This window comes from Castor canadensis, chromosome 7 (assembly GCF_047511655.1).
Source record: "Castor canadensis chromosome 7, mCasCan1.hap1v2, whole genome shotgun sequence".
Taxonomy (NCBI): Eukaryota; Metazoa; Chordata; class Mammalia; order Rodentia; family Castoridae; genus Castor; species Castor canadensis.
This window is the reverse complement of record NC_133392.1, coordinates 158,741,372-158,767,796: the sequence shown is the minus strand read 5'-3', so window position 1 is coordinate 158,767,796 and position 26,425 is coordinate 158,741,372. Positions and strand designations below refer to the sequence as shown.

Genomic DNA, 26,425 nt, shown 5'->3' with positions numbered 1-26,425 from the left:
CATTCCCATCCCAAATAGTGGCCACGTGCCAACTGGTCACTTCCCCTTCTAAGCCTAAGCTTCCTCATCTGAGACATGGGACTGCAGCTCCCCTTGCCTCAGGGCCACTGCAGGACCCCAATGAACGGTGTCCACCCTATTTGGCTGTTTCTGAGCCAGAGGCAGCCCCTCTGCTTCCTAACCAGCCCTACCCATGTCTGATCCCAGAGGACACTGGTGCCTGGCCAACTATCCACAGAGGGGGCAGTGAGAACTCTGTCCCTGCTTCCAGACCCCTGCACCCCAGATGCCCATCTGTACCTTGGCAGCCCGCCCCTTGTCCATGCAGGCTGGGTTCTGGCAGCGCAGTCCCTTCTCCTCTGCCTGGCTCTGGTCGTCTATGGAGGAAGGGAAGAGGGTATCAGTGGGGCAGGGGTACTCACGGTTCCCTGGGCCCCAGTGGCCTCCCAACCAGGGTACGGGTGGGGCGGTCTCCCCAATGCTTCCTTCAAAGGCAGTCAGTGTCCTTTTCTCTTTTAAGTGCCAACTTATCTGCAGGGATCTGCTTGCCGAGCCCTTTTGCTGCAGTTCCCGGGGGAAATTGTCCAGATTCCACGGGGAGAACTGTCTTTGGAAATAAGCTGTTCCCTCCCTCTGTCCCTCTAGTGGGAGGTGGGGGAGCCCAGACTTTCTGAGGGATCCCACAGGGCTGCTTGGAAGGGGAGGGGGGACTCCAGGATACCCTCCTAGTCCTGCCCCCCAAATCACTTCCTTTGGGGACAGACATCCCCTCAAAGGCCTTGGGGTGGGTGACCCCACTTTCTGACCCTGACTTTGGCCCCTCTCTTCCTGGAAGCTGGGGCCCCGCAGCGAGGGGGCAGTGGGGGGAGGGGAAGGGGGGCGGCCGGGCTGCGGGTCACAGGCGGCTGGATGCAAGGAGGGGGAAGGGACACTGCTGCGGCCGGCCCCGGGACGCAGAGTTGGGGCCCCGCGGCCCTGCACCCAGGCCGGCATCCGCCCCCCTCGGGCAGGCCTTCCGCAGGACCGGGGCGGCCGATCCCGCCCGCGGGGGAAGCAACGGCCAGGCCCCGGCCCCGGCCCCGACCCCGCGCGGCGCCCTCCCGAGCTGCGAGGCGGCCCGCCGGCCTGCGCCGCACTCACCCATGGAGCCGCGCCGGCCGCGGACGCGCGCGCGGGGATCGGGAGCTGGGGCTCGGAGGCCGGGAGGCCGGGAGGCCGGGAGCCGGGGTCGGGAGCCGGGAGCCGGGAGCCGGGAGCCGGGAGCCGGGAGCCGGGAGGCCGAGGCGCCGCGGGCGCCGGCCCTGGCGAGGGAGGCGGGGCGGGGCAGGTGGGAGGCGGGAGGAGCGCGGGAGAGGGTGGGGGGGACCCAGACGGCGCCTCCCCAAATGACGGGGTGTGTCCCAGGTGGGGTCCCTCCCACTCCAGACTCCAGGCCCCCGGGTTCCCCAAAGGAGGGGGCCAGGCGGGCGTTTGATGTGGCCGAGACCTCGGGGTTGGGCGGGGGTGGGGGGCCCTGCACCGTGGGCTTGAGGGCGGTGGGAAGCGGAGCTGCTGCCCCGGGCCCGGAAGTGCCTTCCGAGTGTCAGGGAGCCCAGCGATGCAAGTCGGGGACCCCTTCACCCCTCCCGAGTCCCTGCCCATTCAGTATGATTGTCCCCCACCCATAGTTACAGAGTTTAAATGACATCGTAGAGGTTGGTGGATCAAGGGTATGGGCTCCTTAAACCGGAGTGGTTGCCGCTGCGGTTTTGTTATTCTCATCTCTGTTGGTTTGCATTTTAAAAACTTGGTTGGAGGATAGATAGATGCACAGAGAAAAGTGCGCCTCAACGCCTCCCACTAAGCATATTTTCACAAAATAGCCAGCACCCAGGCCAGGCAGCAGAGTATCCCAGAGCCCCCAGCAGGCCAGGCACTTCCCAGGTGCCGCTGCCTGACGGCTAACAACATCACAACATCAGTTTTGCCTGGTTTTGTGGTTTATGGAAGTGGAATTACTGACGCTTGGATGGCATCTTCCTGGTCACAAAACCCTTTGCATGACAGAAATGGACTCTTGGGATGTCCGAAACCACGCCAAGAAACTGGGTGAAGTTTCTTGTACATGAAAGTTTGTAATCCCAGCTGCTCCTGAGGCAGAGGCAAGAGGATCCAGAGTTCAAGGCTAGCCTGGGCAAAGTTAGTGAGACTCTATCTCAAAAAAACAAAATAAAAACAAAAGGGCTGGGACCATGGTTGAAGTGGTAGAGCACTTGCCTGGCATGCAAGAGGCCCTGGGTTCAATCCCCACTACTGCAAAATCTATAAATAATAAAGGGCACATCCTTCTAGACGCCATCCCAACCCTGCTCTTTGTGGGGGGGACTCAGGGCCAACAAAACCTAGGTAATAGAAGAGCCAGTTTCTGGGAGGACCCAGTCCCTCTTTCTAAAGCAGAGTGGGCTCCCTGGCCCCTTCCCCAGAGGACTCTCTGCTGGAGTAGGGTGTCTGCATGAATCCCTTACACGGGCTGGGCCCTGGGACTCACAGGTGCTCAGAACCCTGTCCCTGTCCCAACACTCTTGGTAAAGGGAGCTGTGGTAGGTTCCAAGCCTCTGGGCTCCCCGGATTCATTCAGCAAATACCCAAGGGTTCTCAAAGGCTCCATGTGCCAAGCCTTGGGTTGGGTGTAAGGGACCCACTGGAGACCCTGACAAGCCTTAGGGATCTCACAGGGGGCCTGGCTGTCCTTTGGGGACAGCATGTCTGCCCTGCAGTGAGGAGGTGGCTGGAGGGAAGAGGCTGTGTTTGGGAACCTCCGCACCAAAGGCTAACGAGGGAGGGTGTCTTAAGGCTTCTAGGCTGAGAGGGAAGCAATGCCTGGCCTCCCTCAACCTGCTTATTGTGCGGCTGTTTTCCTGTGTGAGACTGGAAGTCCTGAGAAGAAACCCACACCTGCCCACGGAAAGTGGACTCTGTGGCCTGGTCCATCCTCACCCCCACATACGGCTAACCTCCCTCTAAGAATCTCTGCCTTTTCAGCTGTCCAGTGGGACCAAGACCTCCTGTCCTGGCAGACAGGTGGAAGCAGGGACAGACAGCCAAGGTGGGAGATGGTCCTTGGAGGACCCTGAGCAGGTCAATACCATCAGTGGTCCTGCTGACCCTGGCCCTAGAAGGTGATTGACTCATGAGCAGATTGGTGTCAGGACTTGTGTCCGTCACAACTCCAGCAACCTCTTCCCTGCCATCTGAGTTCCCGTGGGGGGCCTGGAGCCCTCAGACAGCTTTGGGGGAGTGTCCCATGCACTTGGCTCCAGGGAAGGTTCCAGGTCCTTGAATTTTGAAAACTCAGGTTCTAGTGCCCTCTACCTCAAGACCTCAGAGTTCTAGCTCTTCATTCTGTGAAACTCGGGTTATTGCTCCACCACGGGGGTTCACTGACTTGGCAGCCACACTTGCTGTAGGCTATTGTCACAAGGCCAGATGGCCTGTGGCAACCACAGGGCCAGGACACAGGCTCTGGATTGCTTTGTCCCAGTGCTTCCAGGCACTGTTTTCTACCTCTGGCCGCTGACTCCTCAGCTTTGACTCACTCATGTCCAAGACATGCTCACATGCTGTACTGCTCTGTCCTAGCTCCCTGGAGGGAGCTCTCTCCCAGCTCTACTTCAAGCCTGGGCTTCTGGGGTCTCATGGGAGAGCCTCTCTCAGAGACTGCAAACCCAGAAAAATCAATCGGGATCAGAGAGGGACTTGGGGGTGAAAGGTCAGGCATGGAGAGAGGTAATCCCCACCACAGGGAAGACACGAGCTCTCCTCCAGCCCATCTGCCTCACTTCAGACTTTACAGAAAGGGTAAGCCTTATAAGGAGGATATGTCATTCCATGGAATGTCATACCCTGGACATGACTGATGGGGTCAAAGGTGGCTACCCAACCTAGCTCAGCCAATCAGATTTGTTCTCCTGAGAGTTTGAAGTAGGCCACACCTATTGGGCCTGAGGTGTTGGAAAGTCAGTCTGAGTGGATAGGAAGCCTCAAGATTGTTGAGGAGCAGGGACAAGGGAACCTGCAGGAGAACCCTAGATGAGGAGGCCACGGGGTGGCTTTGTGACAGTGAGGCAGTTCCCACAAGACTGCCTCCACTGCCTGCCCTTTCTTCCCCCAGGGCCTTTCCCTGCTGTTCCTCCACCTTAACTAGGCCCCAGGCAGACCTGGAACCAAGAACATGCCCTTCCTCTACCCCCACCCGGTGCCAGAGGTTGTCTGCCTGGGTCTGAAACAGCCCAGCTGGCCTCCTGACTCCTCTGGCTCCCACCATCCTCCGGAAAGCCAGGGCCCCTCAGTCGGCAGACGAGCCCACTCAGCAGTCGTCCCACAACCCTGTCTTAGTCACAGGACGCCACTTGAGCTTCTCCCCCAACATGATCTCTACCAGAACCAGGCAGAAGCCGGCCGGCAGACATGTTTTGTTTGGCTGAGCACAGTGTTTCGAAAGAATTTGAATTGGTTGCCAACTTTGAAAAGTCAGGAGATTTTACATAAAATTTCAGATTTCTGGCTTCTCTTGACAAACCAGTGGAGCCTGGCTGCTCTGGACCTATATTCCAGAAGGCTCCAGTTGTGTCTGCCTTAGACTAGCACAAACCCTGCCACCACCCACAGTCCTCACCACTCCCTGTGGCTCACACCCACCCCCTCACTGGTCACCCCTGGAGCAATGAGCTTCGACCCTGCCCCAGCATTTCCTGCTTCTGTCTTTTTGCCCTCCTTGCAGTGCCTTCCCCACTGCTGGCTGCCCTCTTTTCAGAGCCCTAGTCGAATGCTGCTTCTTCCTAGAAGGCCTCCCTGTTATATCATATCTAATTTCCAGGTAGATCTCCCTACCTGATGCCCACTGTTCAGGGCCAGGCCTTTGAAATGACCTATCATTTTCTGCCTATCTTCCCAGATGGGTCCAGACAGCTGATAACCACAGGTCTCACTTGCTGAACACCTGCTGGGAACTCTGCTTCCCACAGAGGCGCTCATTTCACTGTCTAACCCCAGATGGTAGTCACTGGCCACTGCAGGTACAAAGCCCCCCAAAAGTGACCAGTCCACATGTAAAACACACATGAAATGTTGAAGACTTAGTGTGGCAGGGGGTGGAGGGCAGGTAAAATATCTCACTGATATTTTTTTTATACTGGTAATGTACTGAAATGGGAATGTGTAAGATATTGGGTGAATCAAAATACATTATTAAGATTGATTTTGGGCTGGCAGAGTGCATCAAGCAGTAAGAGCACTTGCCTAGCAAGCAAGAGGCCCTGAGTTCAAACCCCAGTGCCACCAAAAAAAGAAAAAATCCAAGACTGATTTCACTGGACATCACAGTGCATCACGAGGTACACTCAGGAGGCAGAGAAAGCCTCCTGGGTTTCAGGCCAGCCTGGGCTACGTCGCAAGTTCAAGGCCAGCCTATGCTATATGGTGAGACCTCCCAAAAAAAAAAAAAAAAGGATACATAAATAAATATAAATATAAAAACTCATTTCATCTGCTTGTTTTTAGATTTCAGTTTGTTTAATGTTGCCACTAGATAAGTGCAAAGAACAAAAGGTATATTGGACAGAACTGTTCTAAACAACAAACAGAGGAAGCATGACTGCCTCCCATCTTACAAATGAGAAAACTGAGGCTCAGAGGATAAGACCTTCTTGTTTTTTTTTTTATTTTTGGCAGTACTAAGGTTTGAATTCAGTGCCTCATGCTTGCTTGGCAGGTACTCTCCTCTTGAGTCACCTTGCCAGCCCTTTTTTGTGTTGGGTATGTATTTTGAGACAGGGTTTTACTTTATTTTGCCCAGGCTGGTCTTGAATCAAGATCCTCTTGATCTATGCCTCCTGAATATCTAGGATTACAGGTGTGAGCCACTGGCACCTTGCTTCAGAGAACAGACTTCCTTAAAGTCAGGCAGACTGTGAATGACAAGGCTGGAGCCAAGGTCCATAAGACTCCAAGGCTTTGCCCCTTACCTGTGAGGATACTGTGGCATAATTGGGTGTTAGACAAAATAGTCATCCCCCATCATGATATAAGCGCTTCCTTCCCTGCAGGCTTCAGACTGATACAAGTGCACAGGAAACCGCCAAGTGTCACATTCTCCAGAAAGACCCTCACTTGTGATCCCTCACACAAGAAGATAGAGCCTCACTGCCCACTCTCTCCCAACCCCAGTCCTGGCCATAAAAAGACTGCCCCTCCCAGGAAGCAGCTGTGGCCTTGAATGCCCCCTCCCACGCTGAGCCTAGCCCTCCTGGAAGCCTGTCCACACTTGGGCAGCTGCCCCAGGCTTCACTGGGGCTGGATCCCACTTCAGCAGGGTGGCCTGGAGAAGGCAAGATTTGGCCCAGTCCTGGCCAAAAGCCAGAGGGGTGTGTTCTGGGCAAATATCTGTGGGTCCTAGGATATCTGCCCTACCCTACACCAGGCTGGTCAGGGCATCCTGGATGCCTGGGAAAGAGCCCCTTCCCAAAGTGCTGTGGGGCATTTGGGATAGGCAGGTAAGTGCAGACCCAGCCGGAGGAAGGGATATGGTCCATGGCCCCTGATGCTGTTGCTGTCTGCAGCTAGAACCATCACTGGCATTGTCCCCAGGGGCCTGGATATCCTAACCGTGGCCCTGCACACCCACACCCCTCAGTCTCAGTAAGAAGAGGTGGGAGGACACTTTCAGAATTCCTTCCTGGGCCAGAGAAACTGTACGCACAGGCACAGTTCCTGCACACAGGCCTGTGGCCAGCCAGCCACTTCCTCTGGCCAAGGCTGCAGCAGGCGCCTGCCCATCTGTCCATCTGCCCACTATGGCTTCCTCCCAAGACTCCTTGGAGGAACTGAGAGTGGTCAAGGGAGGAATCGGAGTTGGGCTGCAGAAATGCGATTGATTCTGATTCTGGACAGTCACGTTCCATGCAGGAGCCCTGCCCCCACTATGGGACTGGCACCACGGGGCTGGGCTGGTGCCTTGACCCAACAGCCGCCCTGCATGGACTGAGTCCAGGGGCTGGCTGGTGGCATAGGACTGAGCCCACACAGATAGTTGTGTGCCCTGGTTCACCCACCCTGCCGCCTAAGCACCTCCCAGGATTTGCTCACGTGCTGTTACCCAGGGGCTGTGTGACATTCCTCCTGCCTCTGCCAGCCCTGTAGAGAGCTGGGCCTGGGCACATGTGGATGGACAGATCCTCGGTCCTGGAGTTCAGGCTGAGGACATAGCTAAGTGCCGTAAGTCACAACCTCGCTGATGTCTTCCAGAATAAAGGGAATACCAAGAACAGCCCTGCCTCAGGGGGCAGGCATGAAGACCCCAGGACCAGGGCTTAAAGAACACTCCAAATGTTAGCTGTGGGACCTCTGGGTCCCAGGGAACCAGAGCTGGAGGTGGCTGGTCATTGTGGACTCCCAGAGGCAGGAGGGACAGGGAGCTTCACAGAAACCTGAGTGGTGAGGACAGTTCAGGCAGAAAATAAATAGGAAAGCCCTGGGAAGGGTGAGGCTCCAGGGTTCTGCAAACTGTAACTGCTATGCCCCTGCCCAGGGGGGACACAGGGTGGGACACCCTCCCAACTGAGCCTCCCAGGCTTGCAGCTGGGACTGGCTATATGACCTGAGGTCCTGATAAGACCCCTGACTCCAGCTGGTTCCCTGGCTGAGGGAGGAGGAGCTTTGCCTACCACCACGTGATGATAAAGGGGAGCCTCTTTCCTCTCCCATTCACGCCCTACATGGCTCCGTGTTCAAGGAAGCAGGGGTGTCTCCTAACCTGCTCCTGCCCTCAACCTCCAGAACACACCTCTGACAGAGCCCAGAATTCTGGGGCCCAAGGGAGCCTGTGCCTCCCCTATAAGCACCTTACCCCCGACCCTGGCCACCACAACCAGGGGCTCCTCCAACACAGGGCCACCTGTTGCTCCTGCCATACAGGAATCGGTTCTCCCTTCTGGGAGCATTTCCTAACTACCCCTGTGGTGTGGATTCCCTCCCAGTTTCCACAGCAAACCCCAGGCCTAACCAACCATCTGCAGCCCCACTGACACAGGACAGGTTTGGGAAGGGCCCAAGCCAGGCTGGGGAAGCTCTGTCCCTGTAGAGGCTCCCATCCCCTAGCCTTGTGGCCTAGGGAGGCCAGAGCTGAGCATCATTCCACAGTAACCCACTGGAGTCAGACCCACAGCACTGACCCAGTACAGATGACTGAACCAGGACTGGCACTGCTAGCGCCTACAGCCCAGCCCTTCCTTTCTGTCCAGTCACCCCTGCAATGACACCAGAGACATTTCATCTGGACTGAAATTAACCACAAGCTTAGCAGCCCCCAAGTCCTTGTCTTGCTTTATTAAGGGGCTCAACCTCATTGTGCTTCCGTTTCATTATCTGTAAAACGGGCCTAAGTAGGAGAAGTGACCCACAACCCAAGAGTGGAACACGAACATTCTAGAAGGGCTCAGCCCAACACAGCCCCAAGAGAGCCCTGTGGCCTGGTCTTAGAGGACAGGGAAGGGCAGAGGCAGAGCCTAGACCCAAACCCAGAGGTGGCCAGTGCTCCTGCTGGCCTCCAGCTGGGGCTGCAAACCCAAGCCAGGGCCCTTGTGCCCAGCTGGTCACTATGAGGAAGGACAGCTCCTTGGGCTCCTTGCCGCCCCCTAGTCTTAATGCTTGAGCCTCTTTCTCTCCTGCAGCAGCTCTCAGGAGGGGCTCAGGCTCCAACCCTATCATGGGCAAGTGACCCCCCAGAAACGTGCGTGGCAAGCAGGCTTGCAGGCTCTGGCCAGGTGGAGGTGACCAAGCAGACCAGGTGTCAGCACCTGGTCCCACCTACCCCTGAGGTCTTCAATGATGTCCAGGGTGGAACTCCAGGAGAAACGCTCCACGGCCCCCAGTTCCAGCTCAGCCAGGTCACCTGGCAGGGCCTCCAGCTCATAGGTGCCCCGCTTCCTCCAGTAGAGAAACATGGTAAGGCCTGGGGGACCTCTGCCTGGCCTGTGCCCGCAGAGGCTGGGTGGCCCCAGGGTTCCTGAAGGCTGGATGCAGTGGTGCTGGGGCTCAGAAGGGCCACAGGGATCACTGGGCCTGGCCTTGGGCTGGCAAGCTCAGCCCTCTCCAGGGAGGGGAGCATTCTGGGAACGGCTGGGGGCCTCGAAGCTGACCAATGGCCAGGGCTCCGGCCCTATACAAAGCTCCTTTCTTCCCCTCCTACGGACATTTTACAAATTTCGCCTTCCCAGCCCCCTCGGAGCCCCCACCGAGGAGATGGGCTGGCCGTCTGGGGACGCAGAGGCCTGGAAAAGAGTGCAATTGTTTCGTGGTCACTTTGCTAAGATAAGTTTTCAGAGGAGAAAAATGTGCTGCCCCAGGAGCAATTCCAGCTCTCCATCCTGACCTCTGACCCTGGCCAGCCCCTGCTGGCCCTGCAGGTTCTCAGTAAGGGATGGAGGCACCTGTGGGGATGCCCCTGGAGTGGTTCCCAGCTCCTCCCCAGGAAGCTCAGGCGTTTCCCCAGCTCTGCTGAGTTAAGGAGGCCTCTAGAGGTCAGAGGGCCAGAGCTTCTGGCCAGGTCTTGCCCTTAGACTGCCTATGAGGCCTGGCTCTGTTCTCTGGGCTCTCCTGTTCATGGGTTGGCCACCCTTCATGGGATGCTTACCTCCCTCTTCTGACTGTCACCCATACCAATGGTAGTGTAGTGGGTGAGCTTGGGCAAAGGGCCTCCAGCATGGCCAGGGAACCTCATGCCCACTGCAGGGTGGGCACAAGGGCAGAACCTGAAGGTCACAGGACTGGGAGTACAGAGCTGCCCACAAAAAGAACCATGGGAGGAAGGGCTGGGGATGTATTTAGTGGTAGAACACTTGACTAACTCACGCATACATGGGGCCCTGGGTTTGCTCCCAGCACTGGAAAAACACCAGGAGAGGAATAAAAAAAAAAAAAACAGTGAGATAAAATGGAAAATAGAAAGTCACTAGTCAGTTTATTCCAGAACCTTGTAAAAGTTGCAAATTTCCCAAGCTAGAATAAACAACTACTGCAGGATACAAGCGGCTCAATCCCAGCTACACAGGAGACAGAGATCTGAAGGACTTAGGTTGGAGGTCAGTCCAGGTAAAAAAAGGTATTGAGTCCCCATCTCAACAAGTAACCTGGGCATGGTGGTGCATGCTCGTGACCCTATGTGCACAGAAGGCCATAGGTAAAAGGATGGTGGTCCAAGGCTGGCCCCTGCAAAAGCTCAAGACCCTAATCTAAAGACAACTGAAGTGAAAAAAGGGGTTGGGGGCATGGCTCAAGAGGTAAAACACTTGCCTAGTAAGCACAAGACCCTGAGTTCAAGGCCCAGTACTGCCAGAAAAAGAAAAAAGAAGACAGAAAATAACAACTAGCACTAAGGGGGTGGAGTCAGGAGCATCAAGAGTTTGAGGCCAGCCTGGGCTACACAGGAAGACATGGTCTCAAAAACCTGGCTGGGGTGTTGCTCAGTGGTAGAGTACTTGCCTAGCATGTCCAAGGCTCTCAGTTTGATCCCCAGAACCACAAAAATCTCTGTGCTGAGCATGATGATGCACACCTGTAAGCCCAGCACTTGGGCCTCAAACAAGAGTTTGAGGACAGCCTGGACTACATAGCAAGACCCAGTCTCAAAAAGCAGAAGCAAAAGACAAGAACCACTATTGTGGCGAGACCTCTGTTATCTATCGTCTATTCAAATGATATTTGTCCCTGCCTAATCACAGTGGCTTTCTCTGTGCAGGTGGGTACTGTCTCCACAGCACAGAAGAGGAAACTGAAGTTCAACTGCAATAGAATTTGGGTTTGAACCCCAGGACTATCTGGCTTCAAAGCCAACTTGAGAAACTGGGTGCCAGTGGCTTACACCTGTAATCCTAGCTACTTGGAAGGCTGAGATCAGGAGGATAGCAGTTCAAGGCCAGACCAAGCAAAAAGTTCCTGAGACTCCATCTCTAAAATAATCAGAGCAGAATGGACTGGAGGTGTGGCTCAAATGGTAGAGGATCTATTTTGTAAATAGAAAGCTCTGAGTTCAAACCCCAGTCCCACCAAAAAAATTAAAAAAAAAAAAAAGCCCACTTGAGGACCTGGAAGAATTCTGATTGAGGGCCCTTTGGAAATCCAGACTTCAATGGGGCCAAAGGTCCCCTACACTGGGGCTCCAAGCCAGGCTCTGCAACATTGCCAGGCCCCCTCTGTATGACCCTGCTAGTGCCTCCCAGCCTGTCAGGTGAGGTAGAGCCAGCTCCTATCAGACCAGACACCTGGCAGCAGAGAGACACAGGCCTGGCAAAGGGGGCTGGCAGCAGAAGGCTCTGCTTTCCTGGGGGTGGTGGAGGGGTCACTCCAGGATGTATTAGGGGGCTGGGGATGGTAGGAGTAGCCATCCAGGCAGCCTGTACACCCCCAGCTGAGGGCTAAGGTGCCAAGAAGCAGCTGGAGTAATTCAAACCATATGTCTGTCTGCCTGCCTGCCCCCACCTCCAGTAGCACAGGCCCCTGGACCTTGATTCTGGGCACCTATACAGCCTAGGCCTGAGCCCACAGGATGTTGGGGGCATCCTGATTGTATTCAGTGTGAGACTCAGGCTTGGGAATAAGATCATCCAACACCCACCAGCCATCACCTACCCTGCACCTACCCCGGCAGAAGGCGGTGCCGAAAGGTTATCCAGCCCTGGCCCCTCTTCATCTGGGCCTGGTGGGAACCATACTTGGTTGTGATTTCAGGATAGCCAACCCCAGAGCAGCCCCACTGGGTGGAACGAAGATTTCTTCCTACCCCTCCTCAGCTTCAGGCTGAACAAAAGGACCCCCTTCAGCCCAGAGTACACCACCTGAGGAGGACCTGTTCCCAGGGGCCCATTTGGGGCCTGCAGGCTAGAGTCTCCCAGGTTGAGGGAGTGCAGGCTCTGTGCATCCCTACATGATATGGAGAGAGGGTGGCTATCCATTCCCAACCCTCTAGGTTCCAGCAGAGCACATATCTTGCCTCACCCCTGCGTTCACTCAGCCCCAACCGTGCCTCTTGCTGCCCACCTCCCCCTGCTTCCTCATATCCACCCCCTGCCTGAATGTCCTCCTCCGTCTCCCACACTCCTTCCATCCATGGGAAGGGCACCCCATCCTGGTCTTGCTTCCCTGTGCAGGAAGGATGCGGGAGGCAGCCTGACTCACGGGGCTAGCTCCCCCAGGCTGAAGAACAGCTTCACAGGGCTCGAGGGCACAGCCTCAGCTGCCCTCACTGGAGGTAGCAGTGGTCAGAGGCAGGTGGACACCCAGGCCTTATGCTGGGGTCTGGGACATGCTGCTCGCAGACATAGGGTACCTCTGCATCCCTCTGACAGTTGGGGTAGGGGCTTGTCTGCCTCCCTCCTGCTGTCCCCAGGGTAATAACAACTGCACATGCCAGGGCCAGAAACCAGGCTGAGTGCTATTCATGACCTCCTTTAGTTCTCACCTTATCCCCAGGACAAAGACGGAGAAAAAGGGAAGGGGGTGGCACCATGGATAACTTGCCCAAGGCCACACAGTGCTAAAGAAGGGGGAGACAAAGCCAAAACCCAGAGCCGTGCTTTTACTGATCAGCTACATTGCCTGTCACACTCCAGGGCTGACTCCCATCACCCACACTGAAGTGCAGCCTCCTCTGGGTACAGACCAGGAACTGGAAACCAGAGAGAGGCAGGCAGCCCTGACCTGGAAGTCCCATCTCCCACAGCCCCAGGCCTACCTCTTGGACTCAGTCCTCTGTGGACCTCAGTCTCCAGATGGCAAGTTCCGAGGGGAGCAAAAACACCAGTAGGCTTGTTGTGCTTCCGCTTGGGTCCTCTTGGGGCTGGGACCCTTGGTCCCTGGCAGGGAGACCCCAGAGGTTTGCCACTTGTCCTTCTGAGCTTCAGTGACCATCTGCTGACCCAGGGGCCTGGGACAGGACAGACAGAGGGACAGGGAGTTGAAGAAAAGGGGCTGCTTCGACCAGCGCCTGGCAACAGCCTTGGATATGGGGAGGGAGGAAGGGGGTTGATTCTTCTGCCAACTACAGCTATTTCCTTGAGAGCGGAAGCACCTCGTGAGGGCCTGAGCAGGGGCCCCCTGCAGGGTCTCGCTGAGTAAGGGGCCAAAAGAGGAAGAGAAGCAGGTGGCAAGAGTTGGTCAATGGCCCCCACCCCTACCACCATGCTGCTGCCTCACAGGAAGCTGTGGCTGACAGAGACCTTGGCTCTGGGCTACCTTTCCTGCATGAGCTCACAGGCAGGGCTTGGGGGGTGTTCCTTGGACCCCCTTGACATACATTTTCCCCTCAGCCATCCTGATGACTCCTCTCCCACTGTGCTGGCCCTGGGCTCCCTGAAGGAGGTCCCCACAGGGTAGCTGAGGGGTCTGGGCATGAAGCTTGTTGATCCACATCTGTAAATGGGTTGAGAGAGCTCCCCCCAACTCCATGTGTGTCAGTTCTGCAGACCTTACACTCACAGAGCTTTGCAGGAAACCTGGTAGAGAGCAAGTGTTCACCCAAGGGGATGAGGAAGCCTGTCTGGACCCCAGGTCAGCTGGGCAGAGCCAGCTGTATGTAAGTGGAGGGTGACGATACCAGTGCCAGCTGCCCAGCTCACACAAGAAGCAGCCTCAGCAGGCCACACTGTGGTAAGACTCCCAGGTTGGGCCACAGAACCTATTAGAAATTAAGTCTAGCCAGAGCCTTGTTATATGATCTGTCAAGCACAGGTACTAGCCACCCCCCAGCTCTCTGACTCTCCTGCCTCTGTCCCTTGGGTCAGGCCTCCACAGACCCCCCAATCAGACATCTAGCTCCATGTAAACAGAAGAAACCACCCCAACCCTCCAGAAGCATGTGCCAGGGACACTCCAGGACAAGTACTTTGCTGGAGACCCCTGGCAGGGGCCTGGGTTGGTTGGAGGCTAAACCCCTAGCCAATAGATAGTTTGCCTGGCACTGGCACTTGCAGAGCCCAGTGTGGGTGGCACAGGCCCCTTCCCTCAAAATTAATTCTAAGGCCAGATGTGTGGGCCTGAGGCCTCAGCCCATTTGTGGGCTCATGGATTCGGTAGATGCTGATGGAAAACTGGCCACAACCACTTGGTCATGAGTGGCCCATTCCCTCAGCCTCAGTCAGCCCTTTGCCTCCAACACTCTGCTCTCAGTCTCTGACAGGCCCTTGGATGGTGCTGTTGAAGGTGGACGGACTGGAGGGAGCTAAGTGCCACCACTGAAGGTCACTGACTCCTCAAGCCTCAGTTTCCTCCTGTGTAAAATGGGGACAGTCCCTGACTAGGGCAATGAAATGTGACCATCTGTACTGAAGGACTCAGAAAGGAGTAAAACAAGCCTGAGAACAAATGTCCAAATGCCCATTGCTCCCCACTGCTAGGAGCGTCTAAGAGGGTCCCCCACTCCTGTGCTGCCCAAATACAGGACTAGGACTGAGGCAGGTGAGGTGGAATCCAAGGACAGCAGACCAGGAAGGAGGCTAGCAGATCAGAGCAGTGCCGTCTCCTGATCGCCAGAGTGGGCACCACAACTAGGCTGCCCCAGCGCTGCACCACAGCCCAGAGAGAGAAGGGGCACGGGTCCTGCTGGCAGGTAGCCTGGTGCGAGGCAAATGGAGGACACCCATCAGCAAGGCTGAGAGCCTGGGCTGTGAGCTTCTGTGCTGTGCTACACAGTCCCATGTGTTTCCTCAGAAGCAGGGGTTCCTAGGTGGCCAGGGACCCTATCTACCTCTTTTCATCTGCCACAAACCAGGGACAATAACATTTGCCAAGTCCTCCTGTGGACCAGGTCCTGGACTGAGACTCTATGTGGGTCGTTTCCTTTAATCTACCTAATGATCCTTAATTTTATTTATTTATTTTTGCAGTACTGGGGTTTGAACTCAGGGCCTACACCTTGAGCCACTCCACCAGCCCTTTTTTTGGTGGTGGGTTTTTCAAGATAGGGTCTCATGAAGTGTTTTCCCAGGCTGGCTTTGAACCTCGATCCTCCCGATCTCTGCCTCCTGAGTAGCTAAGATTACAGGTGTGAGCCACTGGACCCTGGATGATAATAATTCTATTATTCATTGCCTCATGTCACAGAGGTGAAGCTGGGGTTCAGAGGGGCTGAGAGACCTGTGCAGATAAACTTAGAAGTGGGGGTAGGGAAACTGGGAACACACAGTGGGGACTGCCATCAGTTTGCTCCTGGGGCCAAGATATTCAGGTTCTGCATGCCTGCAGTCTCTCTATCCCAGACTTGATCAGCTGCCTTTCCTGCCTCTCCCTGCTCAGCACTCTGAGCCAAGAGGCTAGAACTCTGGCCCCACAGGGGCTCAGGTAGTCTTCCCCCTTCCCTGGATGCAACCCTGCCTTAGACTCTGGGAGCCCTCCTAGCTTCAAGAAACCTTCCTGACCTTTGAGTCCACTGGCCGTGAGCCTCAAGAAAGGTGGGGCCCTCTCTGGATCTCCTGAGTATAGGGGTGAGGCAGCCAGACCATGGGCTCCTCAGAGTCAGGAGGCTCCCTGGGGTCAGTAGGGGGGAAGGTCTAGTCACTGTCTAGCAGCTGGCATAACCATCATCACCCACCCATCCACCCACCACAGCCTGGGGACAAGTGCACCCTGGGGCGGGCTGGCCTTGCACCAGCTGCCCACACCATTCTAAGCTCTGCTTCCAGAATGTCTCAGGCCCTACCCTGCTCTGGTCCATGCGAGGGCCACCACTGCCCTGCCCAGGCCCTGGCCTCACCCTTGCCTTCACCATGGCAGCCTCCAGAACCAGCCAGGCTGTCTAGGTTCCCCAGCTCCTGCTGGCTATGTCACCTTGGGAAAGTTGCCAAACCTCTCTGGGTCTCTGTCCTCATCTCTACAGTGGGGAATCACAGCCCTGCCTCACAGGATAGCTCTGGGGATTAAGTGAGCTAATCCAGAAGAGTAACTTTCACACTCAGGGCTACAAGTTGCAGAGGCTCTGGAGAAATGGCCAATAATTACAAGGGTAGAAGGCAATTCTGAAAATGTCACTGTTCTGGTTAAACTGCCCCTCACCAGCTGCAGATGTGGCCACATTCACAGCACAGCCACACTGACCCTGGGACCTGACCCCCATTCCTGGTGGAATTGACTCCTCCCACCAACTGTGCGGTGGCCCTTGCGTCCTGCCTGCTTCAGGTGACAGCATGGTGGAGATGGTCACATTTGCTCTATCTGTATTGGGGGCCTCCCTGAAGGCTGTCCATGGCTTCATTCTCCTTTAGCTGCATGGCCCAGGTCTAGCCTGGCCAAGAGCAGATGGCAGGGATGGCCTCATCAACTTGACCTTGAATCACTTCACAATTAACCGTCTCTAGCTTGGGAAGGACTTTCAATCCCCTCCAGGCTTTTTCCTGGGCTCTGCCTCACTTTTGTGAGTAGAAGTGGCAGGGCAACCTTACCTCCAGGGGAGATCCTGGCCAGAGGACAGCCCAGTGGACTGGACACTAAGCCTGGACTCAGGCTTGGCAACTTCCTTTGGAGGAGCTATCCTCTGCCTCTGGTGTCCTGCCAGATGGGGTGCCAGGGACTTCTCAGCTTGGGGTCAGGGACAGCAGGAAATGCAAGCCTAGGCTTCCAGGCTGCCTGTGGCTGAGGCAGGATGACCACATTCCTGTCTCGCTGCCAGCTGCTGGCCATGCAGACTTCCAAACCTGGCCAGACAGACTGAGAGGCTGGGCCCTCTGGAGGCTAAGTGGGTCCAAGGAACAAAGGCTTCTAGGCCAGGCTCCTGACCACAAAAAGACAGGTCAGACTTCCAGAACAGCTGGGATTTCAAAACATCTAGCCCATTGTTGGAGCACCCATCCTGTTGGTTGGAAAGTACTGTTGTCTCTGGACATGGCTAGTGGGGACCCAGGCTGCCTCAGACAGGCCTTGCTTTCCTGTTCGCCACAGAGGCCAAGGGCCGCTCCTTGCTGAGCCTAGGACCCAGGCTGCAGAGGCAGCTTCTGGGCCAGGCAGCTGCTGGGCCTTGGCCTATCTTGACATTCTAGTGGGTGTTGATTCCTGGGAGAACCCCCAGAAAACTCTGGACCTTGTTCATTTATATCTCAGGTGACAGGGACAGACAGCGTGCATGTGTGCGTGTGTGTGTGCACACATGTGCGTGCATGCGTGTGCATGCGTGTACATGCGTGTGTGTTTAGATCTACCTTTTCTCAGAAAAGTGACTTTGAGCAGAATGGTGTAGAGATGAATCTCAGTGTGAGAAAAACAGCAAGGGCAAAGGCCCTGAGGCAGGGACATATCTTGTGTTTGAGGTAAGGTGACCCACTGGTTCCAGTTTGCCCCACACTGAAAAGATTCTCAGGACACAGGCCTTTCAGTTTAAAAACTAGGAGGACTTGGCTGGAGGAGTGGCTCAGGTGGTAGAGCGCCTGCCTAGCAAGCCTGAGGCCCTGAGTTCAAACCCCAGGACCACAACAAAACAGAACTAGGAGGACTTGGTCACCCTACTGAGGAACCTCACAGAGGTCCATGTAACTGAAGCAGGGTGAGCAAGGAGGTGACAGGATATCAGGTCTGTACAGGCCTCTGAGGACTTCGGCCTTCATTTGAGTGAAGCATGGCAGTTAACAGAGGAGGAACATGTTCTGGCTTACAGTTTAAGTGCTTTTTTCTTTCTTGGCACTGGAGATGGCACCCAGGGCCTTGCACATGCTAGATAAGCACACTGCCACTGATCTGTATCTCCAACTCTCTTTCTTAGGTTTTTTGTTTGTTTGCTTTTTTAAGACAGGGTCTCACTATGTAGCCTCAAACTTGTGACCCTCCTGAGTGCTGGGATTACAAGTGTGCATCACATGCCAGCTGAGTTTTCCTTTTAGAGGGCTTATGAAACTAGGGGAACAAAGCCCAAAGTCCAGGGAACCGCAGGTTTGAATTTGGACTAAGGTCATCACAGATTAGTAGTGTTTTAGGCATCCGGCACAAGCACATGAAAATTCCCTATCATCCTAGGCATCTAATTTTTCTTGCAAATAAAATTTAAAATATAATATGACACACGATCAAAAATAACTAGGCACATAAGCAAATAAGACCCCATGACTGAAAACCAACTGAAACAATGACAACAGAAACAGGCCCACAAAAGCTTGAGGTAACTAAAGACACAGACGAAAACCTCATATCTCAAAGCCACAATAACCCTGGACAGCAGGGTTATTTACTTAAAGATAATGAAATTGGAGCACACAAAGCAAAAATGATTAGCCTGGGTTACCACAGGTAATAAGTAGGGGAGCTGTGATTGCACACAAGTCTATTCCCTGTGTAATTTGAGGCTATTAAAAATCGACCACATCAGGGGTCTTTAGAAGTGGAAAACTAGGGCTGGGCCATGGCTCAAGTGGTACAGCATCTGCCTAGCAAGCATCAGTCCCTGAGTTCAAACCCCAGTCCTGCCAAAAAAAAAAAAAGAATGGTAAGAGTTATGCCTGGTCACCTCCTCTGGCCTCCACCCTCGGAAGTTCTAGAGCTTGATGTTAGACCCCGCGGCAGCTGCCCACACCCCTCTGGCAAGAGCCACAGCACTTCAGCTAACGGGGATGGATGAAGAGTGGTGCCCAGCCACTAGCCCTCACTTGCCAGGGACATGCCCATGATGGTAATGACCAGACCTAGAGAGGCTGTCAAATGCAAAATGCGCACCCTCCTCCTCCCAGCAACTCCACTGTCCAGCAAGGAACGCACAGGGCCCCTTCACAGGTGTGCAGAGCTATGTCCACAGTGGCATCGTTTACGAGAGCAAAATGGCAGAAACACCCAGACGTCAGCCACAGAAGGCCAGTCTGGAAGGGAAGGTCTATCCACACGTATCATGAAGCCATAAAAAGAATGAGGTGGGGGCAGAGGTGTAGCTCAGTGGTGGAGAATGTGCTTAGCATTCATGAGGCCCTGGCACCAAAATAAATTGATAAATAATAGAATGAGGTACCAGGTTGGCCTTGAACTCCTGGATTCAAGGGATCCACATACCTCAGCCTTCCAAGCAGGCTGGATTACAGGCATGTACTACTGTACTCAGCTATTGACTTTTTTTTTTTTTTCCCCAATGCTGGGCTCAAACCTAGGCGAGTGCTCTACTACTGAGCTACATCCCTGATCCTTCTGGTCTGTTTGTTTCAATACAGAGTTTTACTATGTAGCCCAGGTTGGCCTAGGTACTCACAATCTTTCTGCCTCAGCCTCCTGAGTTCTGGGATCACAGTTGTGAGCTCTCACACCTGGTGGCATTTTTTTCAAATGTTGAAAATACAGTGTTAACTGAGAAAAGCAGTTGTATAACTGTACATTTCCTACTGTTTCACGGTGGAGGTGTGATAAAGGAGAATGATAGAGGGGTTGAATCTACCTGAACTGTCACAATGTACCCCCAGTACAACAATAACACGATAATAAAAAATAAAAACAGATAAAAAGTAAAAAATGTACGTATACATACATGTAACAGACTGAGAAGAATATCATTACTTACAGTGAAAATGTATTGCTCTCATAAGCATTCGTATTCATCTGCTAATTTGAAGGGCTTAAAGGTTGTTCTCACTCCAGAGGCCACCTGCTTTCAGTCTATTAAAAGTGTATTCCTTTTCTAATAAACTTAATGTTACTTTTACTAAACGTAAAAGAAAGGAGCATACACAGGGAGAGTAGGTAGTCATCCTCTGCTTTTCATGGGGCGGGGATGACCTGGGGACACTCCCAAAGCCTGTAACCCTACTTTTCACCCCTAGCTGGACATGATTTCCCTTCAGGGAGACAAGCAGAAATACATCCTGAAATGGCTGGACACCAGTCATGGGGCTCACCTCTGAATGTAAAGATTACACACCTTGATTGACATTTCCTTCCACAGAGCCCTACCTGGACAGGTGAGCTCTGTTTGTGGATGAAACAAAGGAAGGAAGAGGGAGGGCTAGCTCTTTGATGAGGGGTCCACGTGGAGCGGGACTCCTCCAGCTACTTCTCAATCTGTCTTGGGCCAGCCAGGGGGCAGGTAAAGGTGGATGGATGCCCTGATTTGGGCACAACCAGAGGGTCCCTCTGTAGTGGTGGGATGCTATTGGATGCTATGAATCTTACTTCTGACCCCTACTCCCAAAATGCATCACGGCATATGTTAAAAGTAAACCTGAGTGTTTGCAGCCACGCCTCACTCGCTCTCTCGCTCCAGGAGAAAGGGTGAGGTCTGTGAATCCACCCGGCTTAAGCGCTCGCCAGAGTGCGCCCTCTGTCGGAGGGTGAAGGAACCTCATCGTTCCAGGCCTGGCACAGAGGCTCTTGGTCCACCCAACTTCCAGAGTCTGGTGCGAGAAATTGCTCAGGACTACTTCCAGAGCGCAGCTACTGGTGCTTTGCAGGAGGCTGGTGAGGCCTATCTGGTTGGCATTTTTGAAGACACCAACCTGTGTGCTAGCCATGCCAATGTGACACAATTATGCCGAAAGACATCCTGCTAGGACCCTGCACACGTGGAGAGCGTGCTTAAGAACCCAACAGGCTGGGAAACATTTCAGTTCTTTAAACAAATTTTCTTTTCTTCCTGTTATCGGTAGTTCTGAATGTTAGATATTTTTCCCCCTATGGAGTCAAAAGATACCTAAGCATATGATTGCAAGTGGGAAAACAGGGGACAGAAATCAGGTACTGGCAGCTTCTCCATTTTCATTTGTGTGTGGATTTTTAACATAAATGTGGGGACATGAAGCATCAATGCAAATGAAATGTTTCAGTGAACAAGCTTCAGCAGTTCAACTTTATAACAATTATAAATAAACCTATTAAATTTTTCTGGACGATGGCAGCATTTTGATTTTTTTTTAAATAAGCAAATTTCTTATTGATGGAAAGAAACTAAACTGTGTTTGTAGCATTTTTATCCTAAACCCCTTCACTATACTTTTGTGAATTGTCCTACATTCAATGTTTTAAATGTTGTCTGTCTTCTGTGCTGTTCCTGTAAGTTTGCTATTAAATACATTAAACTAAAACAAAGAAGTAAACTTGAGCTGGGCAAGGTGACCCAAGTCTGCAATCCTAGCTACTTGGAAGGTGGAGATCAGGAGGATTGTGATTTGAAGCCAGCTAGAGCAAAAAGGTATCAAGAGCCCACCTCAACCAGTAAAAGTTGGACACTGTGGCACATGCCTGTCATCTCAGCTACATTTGAAGCATAAATAGGATTGTAGTCCAGACCAGCCCAGGCTTGGAGCCCAAAGCAGCAGAGCACAGCTGGCTCACACCTGTCATCCTAGCTACTCAGGAGGCAGAGATCAGGAGGATCAGTTAGAAACCAGCCCAGGGAAAACAGCTCGAGAGACCCTATATTGAAAAAACCCTGGTAAAGTGGCTCAAGTGGTAAGAGTACCTGCTTAGCTAGCATGAGGCCCTGAGTTTAAAGCACAGTACCACCAAAAATAAATAAATAATCAAAGCAAAAAAGTGGTAGAGTGCCTGCTTTGCAAGCATGAAGCCCGAAGTTCAAACCCAATTCCACCAAAATAAATATATTTAAAAAAAACAGCCAAAGCAAGAAAGGGCTAGGGGTATGGCTCAAGTGGTAGAGTGTCTGTTGGGCAAGCAAGAGGTCAAGTTCACCCCTCAGTACTGCCCAAAAAAAAAAAAAAAAAAAAAAAGAGGGGGCAGGGCTCAGTGAGAGTGTTTGCTTAGCATGTGTGAGGCTCTGAGATCCATCACCAGCACCACAAAACAAAAATAATTGAGTTTCGTGGCCCCTTCTGAGCAAGCTATGAAGGTACATTTGGAAACCTATTTCAGCCTGTGTGAGCACAGCAGAGAACGAGCTGGAGACCTTAGGTAACTTTCATGGTCTACCTTCCAAATAGGAGCTGATGGCTGAAACTTCTAGGCTCGAGGCCTTTGACTTCTGAGCCTTACCTCGTTAAGTCACCAATTAATGAGGACAAAATTATCAGTCTGCAGAGTAGTTCTGAAGGGGTATAGACTAACTCAGCAAGCACGGGGTCTTGGTGGCCCCTGCACCTGCAAAGCCTCCCCTTTTCACCTTCTTTTTTCTAGACGAAAGAGAAGCAACGTACTCACCAGTTCCTGAACCAAGATTGAGCCAGCTTTGAGGTGGAGACCCGAATTTTGTCAGGACTGAATTCATGCCTGACTTCTGGAGTGGTGGTGCCTTGCCCAACCCTCCAGCCACGTGCACATCACAGGCCTCTCCAATCACACGTGGTCTCTGTCCCTCTGCCAGTTGCAGGCCCAGCACTGACTGGCCTCTCCAAGCCTCAGTTCCAATCTCAGTTGCTCCAGCTGAATCTGCACGGAAAACCTCAGTGCTCTCAGTCCCTGCCAGTGTGCTGTCCCCCAACCATGGTCTCCAGGGAGCTGTATGTTTTAACCTATGGACAGAGCTAGCACTGTTTCCCTGTGGTGGTTTTCCCCCTTGGATTTTTCAGTCCCATGTACCCATTTGCTCCAAGGACTAGGGTTTTCATGCAGCCGGCTGACTCCAAGGTGCCTTTCCCTCCTTTCCCGAAAGCAATGCCAGGGGGACTTTGGTTTCTGTAATCCCACTGGCCAGCTGCAGCCTCTTTGCTGGGCTCCTGGTGAGGAGGCAGCTCCTGAAAGTTGGGTGGCTTCCTCCTGCCAGGGAGAGAAAGACACAACCGGGAGACCAAGCAAATTCCAAAGCATTAGAAAAAGTCAAGCCAGTCTGCTGAGTGCCACAGCAGAAGCAGAGCTGGTTACCATGGCAACCCTGGGCTTCCCTAGCCCAGCCCCTCATCTGCCCAGCTCAGCTCTGTTTGCTGATTTCCAAGGATTCACTTACTCAGCTCCTGGCATTTGCAGTTTGGACCCTCAGCCCCATGCCTCGGTGCACCTCCTTTTAGCTTGCAACCCTGCCTGCCCTCCAGCCCAACTCTTTTCCTGGCAGTACCCTAGGAGTATTTAACTTAGTAAGGCCTTTCTGAAGAGGCCCTGTAGGTCACATGGGCTTTCCTCTCCTCTGCACAGATGGCCCCCTTATTTATTTTAGCCACTGTTAGGGCCGGGTTTGTCAGCCAAGCCTCATTCTGTCTGCCAGGCCCAACTTAGGAAGGAAGATCGTTGAGCTGGGCTCTCACTTGCTGAGGCTGTTACCAGCACAGACCCCAGGCTCTGGATTTTGTTGTTTGCTTTTCCAAAAACATTTCAACTCTTCTGGTGCAAATCCCCATTTTTCTTCCAACTACCCTCTCAAAGGCAGTCCAGATGGGATGTAGCAGTCTCTTAAATTACACAAGGGCCCAGACAGGAAGATTAAACAAACTCCCCCTGCAAGCAGTACTGATACGGAAACAAAACACAGTCGTTTGCTGGGCCTTCCTAAGCATTTCACCCTCCAGCACCCCCAACTCATTAACCTGCTTTCAGTGTAATTTTCATTCCAGTGCTTTTTGGCATGTTTTCTCCTAAGTGTTCAAGTAATTCTCTGGAATAAAATGATCTAGCTACACACTAAAGCCATACAATTCAGGTTCTCAAAAATCTTTAATGACACAGAAGTCCACATATAAATGGAAAGAGCTGAATAAAAACCATACACATAGCAGGACACGGTTGGGTAGAACACACACATAGGCATGTGTACATATAAGGAAAAACAACAGACATGACAGCCTCACAGGGCTCAGCGACCATCTATGAAGTGAGATTTAAGGATCATTTTCTACACGTGCAAACTATAAAAATTTAAAAGCAGTAATTGGGGCTTTGTGAAAACTTCCAGGAATGGCTCATCAAAGGTGGTCACAGAACCTGCTTCCCCAGAGCCCTCTGAGCCACAAGTAGCTCAAGGTGAACTGATCCAGCACACAGCAGGGAAGCAGGCATGGATTCAGACACTTCAATGTCTGCATCACACTTCTACAGGAACGCGGTTCTGGTGCTGCCTTTCAGGAGCTCACCATTTGATTAAGCAGGCCATAGCACACTAAGAGCTAGGACCAGGTCTTTTATAGACATGCTCTCACTTGCTCCTCACCTGCATGGTGGAAGAACAATGGCCCTATCCTCAAAGAAAACAAACTTGGGTTAAACACTGGTAATGGCAAAGCTGGAATTCAAACTCAGAGCTCTAGCATCAAAGTTAACCACTATATTGCCATCCAAATCTAAAAAAAAAAAAAACCCAAGACCTGCTGATTAGACAATTTAAGAATATCACCACATGATGCCTGGCACACCTCCAGCAGAGCACTTGCTTCGTATACCCCAGTAGGGGGAAAAAAAAAAAATCTGCTGTAACAAGAGGGACTCCTAACCCACATCATTTGGTCCTCATATCCTGTCTGGTAGGCAGAACCCCGAGTGTCTAACAGGTAAAGTAAATGCTTGTCAAAGGGGTCCAAGTGGGAGATGCAGCCTGGGGCCTCCTTTGCTTTGCCACACCACTTCCCATGGTACTACACCAATGCTGCCCCACAGCCACCTGACCAAACTAGGGCTCCCTCTAGTAGTGACACCTCTTTACTGATGGAGCCTGACAAAGGAAAACACATAAGCTATCCAAGGCACTGCTGCCTGCTCAGTAGATCTCTCCACGTTCCAGTCTTCAACTTCCAGTGATGGCGGCAGAGGAGACAGTGATCTCTTGCTTCCAAGAAAGCCTAACCTAGGACAGATGGGGCCTCTGAAATGCTTTCATTTAAAGAACTCCTAGAATCAGAATCTTCTCATTTAACTTCATACCTGAATGGATCTTTAAAAATAAACTAATTTCAAACAATCACAAAAACTGGTAAGTAAGGGTTTTGACTTTTTGCCCTCTATTTCTATAATACCCCTAACAAAGGCACGTGCTACTTCAGAGTCACATACTCAAACAATGACAAGTTTTGGTAAAGACTCCAACAGAAAAGTCCTCACTGTCCACTCTCAACCACAACAGATGGTCCAAACAGAAATGACACACACCTGTGAAGGACGATGTGTTTGAGGCCATGGGTTACATAGCAAGACCCTGTCTCAACAACAAGACACCCCAACAGAGAGTCCAATCTTGGGGGACAGGCCACTGACACTGACAGTCACACTGACACCTAAGGGAGTTGGTACTGTGGCTGGTCTGACCAGGCTAGCCCTGGAGCTAAGCAGAGCCAGGTCTCCACGAGCTCCAAGCCCGGCTGTCTAGTCACTACACCAATGCTGCCCCACAGCTACCTGACCAACACTGAGGGCGCTCTCTGGCGATGACACCCCTTTACTGATGAAGCCTGACAAAGGTCAACATTGAAAAGCTAAAGGCAAACCTGGATTTAATGAAAGTGCAAATTACAGGACACCACTTCCATTCTTCCAGAGACTTGTACTAAAGACCAATGTACCAACCTATCTTGGTAAGACACAAAGGAACTGGGAAAGAGGCAAAAAACTGATAGTGCCAGACTATCTTAAAATTCTTTGCAAAAGACAGACATCAGTGGCTTATACCTATGATCCTAGCAGAGATTAGGAGGATCATGGTTCAAGGCCAGCCAAGCATAGTTCTCAAGACCTTATCACAAAAATACCCAACATGAGGACAGTGTAACCAATGGTTTAAATGACCGTTAAGTGTTAAACTCCACAGACTAGGAACAGGTTTTGGTTGTGGCAGTGCTGGAGTCTGAACTCAGCACTTTGCACTTGCTAGGCAGGGGCTTTTCCCTTGAGCCACACCCAGCTCTTGCTCTGACAAGACAGGGTCTCACTTTATGCCCAGGCTGGTATGGACCACAATTCTGTTTACACTTCCTATTGTAGCTGGGATATTGGGCACCTGTCATCATGTCCAGCTCTTTCTCTGGGGATGGGGTCTTCGGAACTTTTCTGTCTGGGCTGGCCTGGAACTGTGATCCTACCGATCTCAGGATCCCACATAACTGGAATAACAGGTGCACACCACCATACTCAAGTCACTGGTTAAGAAGGGATCTTGTGAATTTTGCTCAGGCTGGTCTCAAACTGCAGTCCTTGTGATCTCAGCATCTCAAGTAGCTATAGGCATGAGCCACAATGCCTGGCTTGCTTTAGTTATTTTTCAGGTAGAGTCTTCTGTTTTTGCCCAGGGTTGGTCTTGAAACTCAATTCTCCTGATCTCTGCCTCCTGAGTAGCTGGGATTATAGCCATGAGACACCATGCTCGGCTAGGAACAGTCTTTTGACACAATTATGCTGGGAAGGTGAAATTCCAACAATAGCAGTCACAATGCAGTTTAAAATGTCTCACTGCTCAAATGCAGAAATGATGACCAGGCCAGTCACCTCTGGTTACTAAAAGCCACTTCCAACCATCAGGAAGAACAGCAGTGGCAGCAGCCTCCTGTTCCTCAGGAGAAAGCCCTGAACACTGTGCACCAAG

General features: G+C 52.7%; 1 protein-coding gene across 7 annotated transcripts in view; it reads right to left on the bottom strand.

Moving 5' to 3' along the window:
* Plekhg5 (pleckstrin homology and RhoGEF domain containing G5) overlaps nt 1–23,422 on the bottom strand; it is a 50,348-nt gene extending 26,926 nt beyond the window's left edge. For 5 of the 7 annotated variants that reach the window (XM_074081492.1, XM_074081496.1, XM_074081494.1 and 2 more), the window contains exons 1-2: nt 12,764–13,226; nt 301–377 (exon numbers count right to left, since the gene is read on the bottom strand). In XM_074081492.1, coding sequence (XP_073937593.1) covers nt 301–377; nt 12,764–13,211 — 525 coding nt within the window. In that variant the 5' untranslated portion in view covers nt 13,212–13,226. Of the gene's footprint in view, nt 1–300; nt 378–1,140; nt 1,258–12,763; nt 13,227–22,131 lie in introns of those variants that run through there. The other 2 variants (XM_074081498.1, XM_074081499.1) reach the window with 2 other exon arrangements.
* Nucleotides 23,423–26,425: the final 3,003 nt, after the last annotated feature.